This window comes from Falco rusticolus, chromosome 10 (assembly GCF_015220075.1).
Source record: "Falco rusticolus isolate bFalRus1 chromosome 10, bFalRus1.pri, whole genome shotgun sequence".
Lineage (NCBI taxonomy): Eukaryota > Metazoa > Chordata > Aves > Falconiformes > Falconidae > Falco > Falco rusticolus.
Genome location: NC_051196.1, coordinates 8,738,677 through 8,751,040, shown reverse-complemented (window position 1 = coordinate 8,751,040; position 12,364 = coordinate 8,738,677). Strand labels below are relative to the sequence as shown.

Here is a 12,364-nt window from a genome sequence, read left to right as displayed (position 1 = left end):
TATGGTAAGAAATAGACTTGTATTTCTAATGTCCTTCTATCCTTTTAAGATATACATATGCCTTCCTCTTAAGGTGGGAATTTAAAGTTAAGGTAAAAACAGTTGTGCAGAGGAAAGCCTATTTCCCTCTTCTGAATAACGGGTAGTAATGTCTCCTGTCCTGTTTATCCCCAGCTCGCATTTGCACACGCCTCCCCCATTTGAACTCATACTGTTGCAGGGTGCAGAAGTTGGGTAAAGGTCTCCCTCTTTACTCCTGTGCTGTGTCTACACAGTAGCTAATTTATCTGACTTTCTAACAGTAGAAATACCAATTCAGCAATTCACTGCAAGAAAGTCTTTTTGATGCGTTTACCCATATGCAATTTAAAGGAATTAATTAACTGTATTTTAATGAAACAAAACAAAAATCTGGGTGTGTAAATTTTTGCCTTGGTATACTTTCACGTATACTGTTCTATATTATATAAAAGTCATCATGGCTTTAAAATAGGGTTATGAATAATTAATTATTTATTATAGTTAAAATAGGGTATGAATTAATAGCTTCCTTTAAGTTAATTTCATTTTTACTGTTTGTTCTGCTTACATTTCTTCGGTCTCTGCGGTCTCCTCACCTTAGATTAGGTGTGTAAAATTTGAAAGGGTAGAATCCATGGATCAAATTTTCTGCCTTTGGGAAAATTCAGAAAGATTTAGCAAACTCTAAAGCTCTGAAATTACTATTTGCATATGCATAGTTCTTGTTACAAACTTGTTACTGTAGTTTTTTAACATTCCTCAGTGCTAAGGTTACCATGTTGAAAACAGTTAGTTAATGCTATTGATTATTGCCCTCTGGGATTTCAGCGTTTACAGGGTAACTGCAAGGGCATTACCTTGGACTTTCCAGATCTTCCAGAGTGTGCATAGCATAATGGCCTACTCCAAAAATACACTTTGGCTTATGGCTGCGTAAGCTGGACTGAAAGGTAGAAAGTCTGGGTATGAGGTTAATTTTGTTCCAAAGTTACTTCAGTGTGTTTGGATGATAATTCATATAAGCACCTTCCAGAGTTTTCAAAGTGAGGTGCATTAAATGCTGAAAATTTAATAGATGCTGGTGGTGTAAATTTTATGTAATGCTGGAAGGTGCAATGCAAACTCCTTACTAGCTTGTACAAATACTTTGAAGTGTCAGTAGTATTTAGGGAGTGAATGAGCTCACCTGTTACAGAGGCTTGAGGTTACTCTGTTTGGTGTGTACGATCTTGGCATAATTTTCTACCTTGGGTCCTTTTCTTCTTTAGTTGATAGAATCCCTACCATGCGTTACTACAGTTTATGTCCTGTTTTGAAATTAAGTGAAGATACTGGCTTTTATGCTGGTGTGATCATTCCAGTATAAGTTCAGCTGCAGTGGTATGATTCTGTGTGCATAGACAAGCCATGAAGTACATCTATTTACCTGTGGGTTTAGTTCAGTACAGCAGATTGTAGGCAGGATGTAGATTTGTCTTCTGGAGACAGTCAGCTAAGTTTATTTTAACTTCAGTACATGTGTTAGAATTTATTGGATACAGGCGTTTGTATAATCTGAAAAGTAAATAAAGTGAATTGATGCTGAATGTTTTTTGGCCTTTGATTGTTAGTAAACCAGCTAAGAGTGTATTTGGCTGCAAGTAACACCAGCAGAGACTAAGTCACATGGCGAGAAAACGATGTGTCCGAAATGAGCAATTGGCACAAGATTACTAAAACAAACTCCAAATAATTTTTCTTAAAATAAGAAATCATCTGTGGTCTTTAAATCTTTTTTGCTGGGCAGTTAGTAGTAAAACAGCAGGCTTGCTGAACTTGGCACAATTTCAGTGCAAAATTTTGCATAGGGCAAACTGTTTTTGACAATTATAATGAAGTACTTGAGTGAAAGTTCTGTAAAGAGACATGTTTATTCTGTCTCTAGGATTGGATGAATTAATTAAAGTACAATTCTAATTTCACTTCCTGTTCACATTTGATTTCCTCTGAGTTTCAAATAATGCCTGCCAATTTCTACCTTTAGAGCAGTAAAGCGAGATCTAATGTTATGTGTTTTCTAACTTTTCTATTAGTACCTCAGTTTAAATTTCTTTTCCTCACTCTGACACAAAGATATACCTAATTTTTCTCTGCTCAACATTAATCAGAACTAAATGCACTGAATTCAGTAGCATATGCCCCTGGAACGGAGATACACAGTCATCATGCCTGGATTGCCCTTGTGTATGAAAACCAGCGGTATCTCTAACAAAGGCAATTCAGCAGAGCTTGCCTGCTATAGAGGTCGTTCAGAGACCCAGAAGGACATAGTGGTCCAGCTGGGTGGAGTCAGCAATGTAAGTGAAGACCTGATGGACAGCTGATAGTCTTGGAGAGCTGGATAACAGTTAGAGTTGCTTTGTTTAGGAGCCCTCATTGTCGGAGATTTGATAAATGGCAGATTTGGGTGTACATATTAAAGTGTTAAGATGGACATGTCCATGTTCTGAAGATGGGGGTGGAAAAAACAGGAGAGGAAGGATAGTTATTATTCATGTGCACTGTAGTTCAGCTACATCCTGATGGAGCAAATGCTAATGTGTTCTTGAGCTCTGTAAGTCCCTTAACATCAGCTATATTCAGTAGTAGGGATAATTTTTTTTTTATTATATTGGTAGGTCATTTTAATCTTTAAAAATTAGCTTAAGTTCTTAATGTAGATTTTGGCTAGATTTGTTATTTTTAAGTTAAATTTATCAATATTTAGCAGCAGAGCTGACGTCCTAAAATAATATGAATGTTGCGGCAAAATTAGGTGCATAAAGGTTCAAGAGGAAACCTTAAAGTTTGAAGGCTGGATCAGAGCAATGAATAGCTCTGTTGCATAAAAAACCATAAAGTTAATACGAGTAAAGTTGGATGCTGTCATTTGTTTTCTTGGTTGCCACACGTGTTGCCTTCAAATGAGTTGCAGTTTTTCACTGAAGTAGCACAAAATCAGTCACCTTTTTCTACTAAACGTTTTAACATAATTTCTTAAGCCGGAATTGAGGTTTATGTGAAAATGTCGGTTTATATGCTGATTTCCCACATGCAACATCTAAATACATCCAGTGTCAGCCAAATGTGACTGGCAGCAGGGATCATGCACTTGGAGTGGTTTCATGAAAGTGGGTGGGTAGGAAGGAGAAAGATAGGTTTCGTAGTCCACCGCCACATAAGGGAAAACTTGGAGTGTGTGATCAACCCTTATCAGACATCAAGTAATCCACAAATGTTTTTAACTTATTCATAAATCTACAGGAAATGAAATTAATTCATAGCTAAGAAGAGATATTTGCTTGCTATGTGGATGCTGCAATTACTTTTCTTCTCTATTCCACATACCTGGGGCCAAGTCTGAAACCATGAATAAAGTTAAGTCAGTTTGTTTTAGACTTGTATATGTAAGTGGGTTTTGGTGTGTCCTTAAAGTTTGTCAAGTCACAGAGAAAAGAAAGAAGAGAATCAAATGTAAGTCTGTAATGACTTAAGTGATTTCCCCCCCCCCCCCCCTTATTTAATAAACTGTCTGACTTAGGCTTTACCCTGCATTAGTACTTTTTGTGTGTGTGATTTAAGTATCAGAAGAGAATTGATGTGTTCTTGAAACTATTATCCACCAATGAAGTCTGAATATTGTACTAGAAAAGTTACACTTTTATAATGTAAATAATATTGTGAAGCTGTATCATTAAATAGGATACATTCACCTTACATTAAATGTTTGGAAGAACATGAGTTACCATTTTGGGTCAGAATGAAAAGATACCCTGCATAGTATTTTGTCTCTGTGGATGGTTAGGAGTGAGTATCTGGGGAACAGCAGAGGAACATGGCATACGTCGTGTCGCTGTGAGGGGTCCCTTCTCTGCTTCTACAGTCTGAGGACCAACTGAGCTGAATAAGTCTGGTGCATGTTTAGTAACCTCTGTGGATTTCATGAACTTGTGTGGTCTTCTCATGATGCTGTATGCGTTTTTATTACTACCATTCTGTACCAGAAGGGTTTCCTAAGTTAAATAGCCGTTGCATGATGAGCTACCACCACTTGTTTGTTTTGAACATATTTCAGTTAGCATGCTGGTTATGGTGGTGGTGGTTGTTTTTGTTGTCCTTCTTTAAGGCTAACTGTGAATGACCAGTTGACTTTGGGTTTGGTACTTTGGGTTTTGGTCTGGTTTTCAGATGCCCAATTTCTATGTGAAATTATTTGTGTTAGCAGTAAAAAGTATATAAAGAGTAAAACTAAGCAATAAGGATAGGACCTGATGCAAAGAACTTGCTAGCAGTTTTTCTGTCAGTTTGATTGAGCGCTTGTTGTTTCACGCAGTGTTACTACTTCTGTTTTGGCAAGCTAGCACACAAAATAGCTCCAGTGAAATTTTGCTCTTGAACTCCTTTGATGCTAAGCATGGAAACAAAACACTTAGGCTATTCTTGGCCTTATAAGATGTCATCTGAAAATCGTAATTTTCAACTCTGAATATGTATTTGTGATCTAAAGCAAACAAAATGCATTGGGCAGAATATGTTGCAGGACTGTTTCATAGTCACCTTTGTACTTGTGTAAGTTGTACCGAGTAGTGCATATAGTACGTACTAAAGAAGAAATGCATTGGGCAGAATATGTTGCAGGACTGTTTCATAGTCACCTTTGTACTTGTGTAAGTTGTACCGAGTAGTGCATATAGTATGTACTAAAGAAGCAGGAGACTGAGATGAAGTTTTGGAATAGTTTCATATGCTGCTAAGCTAAGCCTGTGCACTCAGCATTGTATACTTTCATAGATTTGTGGTGTTCATTACATTGCCTTGAAACATCTCCTTAAACAGACTGGCATGGGTACTGAACTGTGAGAGGGGATTCATGCTGCTGCGTTTTTTGTTTTTTTTGTTGTTTTTTTTTTTTTACATTTGGTCAAGTGAACTTTTAATTTTTGGTGAGATTTTTTTGAAATGCTTGCACAAATGCATGCATTAATTCAGCTACTTTTCTTGACCAAGTTCATAAATTGTAAAGTGACACTGTTAGTTCAGTTGGTTGTTGGACATTCCAGGTTACCCCGTTACTTTAGGTCACAAATATGTTAAATGGATACTCCTCATGATACAAAAAGAAAGGGAAACAGTTGAAATATATGCGCTCATGCTCTCTCTAGTTCCGTATTCTCATTTATGTAAGAACCTATGAAACTCATTGCTATGTTATGTCAGGAGGTGTGTGTGTGTGTATATATATACACACACAGTATATATATCTATCTGTATATATGTATAAATATATATATATTTTAGTGTAGATGTGAGTGCATCCATTCCCCTAAGATAGTGAAAAAAATTGAGTGTAAGAATGTGTATTGATCTGCTTTAGATTTATAGAACACATGGGTTTTTGTCCAGTCTCTTAAGAGGCCACTTTCCAGCTACAGCAAACAGGTTGAGCAAAATGAAATTGTATCATATGTCCTTCAAAAGAAGTTTCACCATTTTCTGAGTTTGTTTATTATATATTATTTATGCAGGAAAAGGGGTGGGGAGGAAGACAAATAAACAAATGAAACACCCTGCTGTAAAATCAGATGAGATTTTTCTATTTAAACTTCTGATATATCTTCAGCCATGTTTACACAATAAATAAATGCTTGCTTAATTGTATTTAAAATGTTTCTGTATCTACTTTTAAAATTGGTTATCTTGATTTTTCCTATACTTTTTTTTTATCTCATGGGACATAAATGTGAGCATTTATTACTATGATGTTGTAGCTATGGTTTTGTGACAGTTTGGAATGTGATGAATTAAATTTTGTTTAAGAAATACCTAAATTTTAACAGTTTGTGAATGCTGTTTCCCTGAGATGCAGTAGAGGCTGAAAGAAAAAAAGGCAGTCTTTACTCCTTTATGCCTTCCATGTTTTAGATGCTCACACTGTCAACAATCATATGTATGTGATCAAGGAACCCTTGCAATGAAGATTTCTGTGAAGTTAGTTGTTAGCTGGGTGATTTTGTGGATAAGTATTCTGTGCTGAGCATATTAATAATTGTAGTATTGTCTGGTAGATTTTGTGGAAAAGCTGCTCTATGGACTTGAGTCAGCCACGCTTTACAGATCTCTACACTATATTCTCCTTATAACTTTAGAAACCAAGTCAAGATGCAGAAGAAAAGAGGATTCTTTTTGGCAGGCAGGGAACAGGACCCTGATAGGCTTCAGTCAAACACAGATGTAATTAAAGGGGACCGAATATTTTAGCTTGGTAAAGTCATGCATGATCACAGGTCATATATACAGTTTCTTTCATTAATATAGTTAGATCAGTCTCTGTTAGCTATTCCTTAGCTTACCGAAGAATCTTGTTCAGAACTTTATTTATTTGATGTTAAAAAACTTTCATGCATTTCCAGTCTAAAGGGACAGATATTTCTGAATTAGATTTTTAAATGTACGTCACCTTTTAAACTAAATGGATCTTTAAGGATCTGGAACAGTGGCGGCTTGCTCTCTACTAGTACATTTTCCTATTTTTTCAAAGTCTGTCCATATGTAGAAATAAAAAGAGGAAAAATACTTAAAAAAAGGAATCTCTTTCAATGTTTAATTGAAATTAAGAAAATTCTTAATCTGTTCTACTGTAGTGTGAAGAGCTAGCCAACAATCTGGATGGGAGATACCAGGGAAGCCCCATAGCAGTATACCCAATGCCATTATCATCTTATTCTAACCAATGTAAATGCAAAAGGAATCTATATAATCAACTAGATTAAAAAAAAAAAAAAGAAGAAAGAAATAACAGTATTATCTTACTTCTTATTTAACCAATTTAAATTCATCTGTCAGTTTATGTATCCCTAGCAAGGTTTCCTTTAACATCCAGTTATTCTTAATTTACTTGTAAACTAATTGGTCTATTTGTAAAATACAAAAGTATTGAGGAAAAAAACCCCATGAACAAGTATTTGATTTTGTTAGTTTTGATTAGAGAGTATTTTTTCCTTAGATGAGTGAGGGGATAAAGAAAGATGAAATGTCCATGTTTCTGAGCAAAAGTGTAAACAGAAAGAATTAAGTTTGTGGTTTTAGTGCTTTGTACTTAGTATTGCTACAGAATGCTTGTGCTGTTAATACTTTGCTTGAAAAGTAGGTTAAAAGTCATGTGTTTGAAATGATTATCTACTTAGTCTACTGACTCCTAATAATGTGCCTGCGTGCCTGTCAGAATGTTTAGTTGTGGAAGAAATATGACTAGTCACATTACATTTTTCCATAAATCTTTTATGAAGTAAGAGAGAGTGTTTTTACAGTGTAAATGATTTATCAATTCACTATTGTGCTGCTATTGTGCCCTTGAAGTTTTAAATTAATTTTAATTATGAATTAATTCAAGACTTGATCTGAAGCTGGGTGGATTTTATGAAAATGGCCTTTTATAGAAACCTGCCTGTCTCTGCACCCCGAATTTTCATTATCTTAGTACCATGTGAATATGGAGAAGCTTCCATATTTCCTTACCTTTAGAAATACAGAATATGTTTTAATTTTGTTTTTTTCTAATGTTGTCAGGGTCCACAATTTGTCAGATAGCTAGGATCTGTTACCTTTATGCCTAGAATTTATAATTGCTCTTTAGAACAGTTGATACAATAAGCTTTTGTTGATTATATGTTTAGTGGTGTATAACTGCTAAACTATAATTTTAAAAAATCTTCTTGCATTTTTTGGGGCAGGGGGAGGGAACTGTAATTAATGTAAAAGCTCTCCCTGTCAACATTATAATGGATGGCAATAAATGAACACGTGGGACATGTGACTGTTGAGTTACACATTTCTCAATTAATTGTGAATCACAGTTTTAACTTAGAAATAAGATGCAAACTAGATGAAACACATACATTGCGTATGTATTGGTTGCCGTTAGGTAAGCATTAATGTAAAAAGCCAGGTGTGTGCTCATATGTGTATATATATTGCTGTGCCAATTGTTTTTACTTTGGTATGAAAGTGTAATACATATTTTGTGAACCTGAGTACTCTCTTTTTAAACCATTTTTGCTTGAACACTGAGCTGTGTTTTCAATAGGAGGCTGTCTCCAGGTCAGGAAGATCCCTGAGGACAGGGAGACTGCACTGGAGGAACGGCAACACTAAGTTTGCCCTCTCTTCAGGGGGGCCCTTGGTACCAAGAGAGGGGACAAGCTATAGATGAACCACTTTTCTGGCTCAATATAGTGATGCTTATATGTTTGGGGGTTTTGTTTCTATTTTTTGTTGTTGGGTGAGGTGGTTTTTTTTTTGGTCATACCTTGATTAGACAAGGGATAGTATAACATATGTGAATACCAGCTAACTTTTACGTCTTGAAGAAGCACAGTGGAAGTTTTACAGGAATCCCAGAATCTCAATTAGTTCCTGTATTTAAAAGCACCAAAACATTTATAGCGTCTCTCCTCTGGTATACATATAAAAAAATCACATGGCTGGTTTTGTCTATATAGTAATGAAAATAGGGCACCAAGGTGCATGTGCGCACACACATACCTATGTATCTTATTCTTCAGAGGGGCATATGTGAGTAGTGCTTTAGCATAGGTTGACACAGAACTTGAGGGTGGTTGGGCAGCTTCCAAGAGATGTGCCCATGTTCAGGACACAACCCTGAAAGGCCAATGCTGATGTTAGGGCTGGAAGGGCAATGGGCAGAGGCTCTGATGCAGATACCTTCACCTGTAGAAAGTAACTCTCTATTTCCCTACGGCTGTCAGGGCAGCTTCTAGCTGATACCCGGCTACTGGACCTTTTCAGACCGACCTTTTCAATTTTAGGCTAGAACTGAGGAGAGCATTTATCTAATAAAATGCAGGTCTTGGTGTGGAGGCAAAACCAATTAAGTGGTTTACGGATAACGAGGATAGCTGTCTGATAGCTAATGTCTTCAGCTGCCACCATTTGGCTCAGACCAAGGCACACAGGAGTGGAGGGCAAAGGACTGTTCCTATGTATTTTGTTTCAGTAGAAAGTCAGTTAGGTTAGCAAAAACAACAAGTGCTTTTGAAAGAACCATTTTAGTTTCTAACTAGAAGAATAAATATCCTGTAGGTGGTGGTTTCCAATTTTTTTTTGTTCATAAATAAAATTCCCACGTGAAGCTTATAATAACTAAACATTTTTCATAATTCAAAGTATTTATTAAGTCAGCTTTTAAAGTCCTCCTGCTGTCGTTGTTTTAACTGCTTTTATTTGGATACCTGCATTTGCTTAAAGAAACCATACATTCTGAACTGAGGTTGTGGAATAAAGCTCCTGAACTCACAGGATTCTTGGCACTTAAGAGCACTTCCATCAGGTTTCTTCCAATGAAGAGAAAAGTTATGCTGGATTATTATTATTATTTTTTAAATAAAACGGAATGATGACTAGTAACATGACAGAAGTAGAAGCCAGCCATTTCATGTTGTCATACGGAAGTAAGTTTTCTCATATTCCTAATTAAGATAATATAGTGATTTTTACTTAGAAGAATGCTTGGTCAGAGGAACAAGTAGAATATGTACAAATTTGGTGGGTGGTGTCGGCGTGGGTGGAGAGAAATTTGTGCAAAAATTGGAAAGCACAGGATTTCTGTCATTTGAAAACTTACGCAATTAATGAATTTGTCAAAGTATGTGTGGAATTTTAGAAATGAAAGTATTTAGTGACATATTTAGTTTTGGCGATGAATAATAAATACTTGTGTTTGAATAGTAAGTGCTGGCAAGGAGGTTATAGCAACTTGCACAACATCTTGAACAACTACAAGTTTATCTGCGTTGTACCTTTCTCTTTTTTTAAGCCAGACACTTAGTGGTTCGTGAGTTTGAGGGATTTTTTTTTGAAAAATCTGAACTAGATTTTTGTGAAGAAATTCCTTTAGGTTTCAAATTCACTGGGTCAGGGTGGAGATGACTTTACAGATAATTTTAGTTAATAGAATCATAGAACCTTTTAGGTTGGAAAAGACCTTGAAGATCATCAAGTTCAACTGTTAACCCAGGACTGCTGAGTCCATCACTAAACCGTGTCACCACAGCTGTGGGTTTTTTTAAACATCTCCAGGGACGGTGATTCCACCACCTCCCTGGACAGCCTGTTCCAGTGCTTGACCATGCTTTCAGTGAAGAGATTTTTCCTAATATCCAATCTAAACCTCCCCTGGCATAGCTTGAGGCCATTTCCTCTTGTCCTGTCGCTTGTTACCTGGGAGAAGAGACCGACCCCCACCCGCCTACAGCCCCTGTCAGGGAGACACAGGGAGCAGTAAGGTCCCCCCTGAACATCCTCCTCTCTGGGCTAAACACCCCCAGTTCCCTCAGCTGTTCCTCATAAGAGCTGGGCTCCAGACCCTTCACCAGCTTCATTGCCCTTCTCTGGACATGCTGAACTACATCTAGAAACTTTTAGGGAGTTAGGTAACCATTAGAATATGCTATTCTAATATGAGATATTAATATTAGAATATTAGTTGACTTCATTACCATTTTCAGATAATGCATTCGTTTTTAATGTTCTGAGAAATGTTTACTTTTTGTAAGAATACTAATATTTGAGTTTGAGGTTTCTTTCTGCTTATTAACTGAAGTGTTTCTATTTTCAAGGGAACAAAAGAAATCGAAGGTGAAGAGGAGTCTGGTTTAATTCCGCCTGCAGAAGTATTTGCTCCTAAAAGTTTGGTATTGGTGTCCAGACTCGATTATCCAGAAATTTTCAGGGTAAAGAACTTGCAATTGCTATTTATAATGCATGTCAGCAGACAAATCTGTTTTTAATGAGTAGCAGTGACAGTACTTTTGATTTAAAACATCTCATGATTGATTTGGGAATTTAAAAGCAAAAGTAGGCTTAGATAGAACTAAAAAAAATTCAGTGTATTTGACAGTAAATAGCCCCTGTAGGTTAAAGCACTGCTTTTTTTACTCTCTAAGCAGTTTTAAATCTACAGAGAAGACGAAATAGAGTTTTTTCGGGGAATTATTAGGACAAAACAAGAGTTGCTCTGGTAAAAACAAGTAATTAATATTTGATTAAATATATAATGGTGAATTAATAGCAAAATCCTAGTTTTCCTCCATATGCAAGGCACAGTGTCAGAGCCTCTTCCAGATCAAATTAAGATGCACGACAGAGAGTTAGGATCTTGGATTACTTTCAGCTGATGAAATATGACTGATCTGAGATAAATGAAAAGCTTAACTTTTTATTAAGCTGATATATATTAACAGAAACAAATATAGTTCAGTCTACAGATCAAAGGAGGAAATCATTCAACAGTTAAGTTTTCATTAGACATTAAGAATGACTGTACCGAGTGAGATTAAAAGTCCATGCAGCACAGTATTTTGTCTCTTGATAGCGGCCTGTAGCAAATGCAAAGCAAAGTGCATAAGAATAGGACAGGGTATAGAAATAATTCCACAAAATAATTTCCTCATTCAATGTGAATTAGAGTTAAATGACATCCTGAACCAGAAGTGTCAGTGTGTGGGTTTTCTCATATAATTTTTTCAGTTTCTTAATGCTCAGATTTTACAACAACCCATGGCAAGGAGTTTCACAGCTTAACTATGTGTTATATGAAAAGTTACTGTTGGAATTATTTCTAAGAAGATAATTCCTAAAATATTTGCTGATTTATCAAAATTACAACAGATAAAAGGCACCAAAAGGATGCTGTGAAACTAAGTTATTTGTTTCCTTTTTCCAAAGTCGTCTTAGAATGTAATGTTGAATCATCTTACATTATTAGTAAAAATGTAAGTAAAAATTAGTAAAAAAAAAAAAAGCTGTGTCTATGATTTCTCAATCAAAACTGGATCCATTAAAAAAAATGCTGAAGTTTTAATATACTGTTAAATTAAAAAAAAATTTATATTAAATTAGTAAAATTGAGAATGTAAGTTAAATAACATGGAATAGTTGCTAGTCTTAAAATGAGACTCAAATCCTCATTGATTCATCAGTGTTCTGCTCTGGAAAGCAGTCAGGCTTGGTTCCATAGAATTCAAAGCACACATGAAGCTATGTTGAGGTTTTAATTTTTTAAAAGTAACTTGTGGTAAAGTATTCTTGGTATCATGAACAAGGCGCAAATATTAAACATGGAATTTCTTATAAAAAAAGAATATATCTACACCTGCCAGCACATACGTCCCTTCTAAGTAGCCCAGCTCATTTTTTTTTTAATGGATGATTGCTTCTGTAGCAAATTACTTTGTCTTCAGTTGAAAGATACTTCACTACATTAATGAATGTTAAGATACTTATTTGAAAAAAATTATATACATAGATC

At 35.7% G+C, this 12,364-nt stretch overlaps 1 protein-coding gene across 5 annotated transcripts in view; it reads left to right on the top strand.

The window, feature by feature from the left end:
* Positions 1-12,364, top strand: part of SBF2 (SET binding factor 2) — a 255,148-nt gene that overhangs the window by 106,050 nt on the left and 136,734 nt on the right. For all 5 annotated transcript variants that reach the window (XM_037402206.1, XM_037402207.1, XM_037402209.1 and 2 more), the window contains exon 4: positions 10,674-10,787. In XM_037402206.1, coding sequence (XP_037258103.1) covers positions 10,674-10,787 — 114 coding nt within the window. The remainder of the gene's footprint in view (positions 1-10,673; positions 10,788-12,364) is intronic.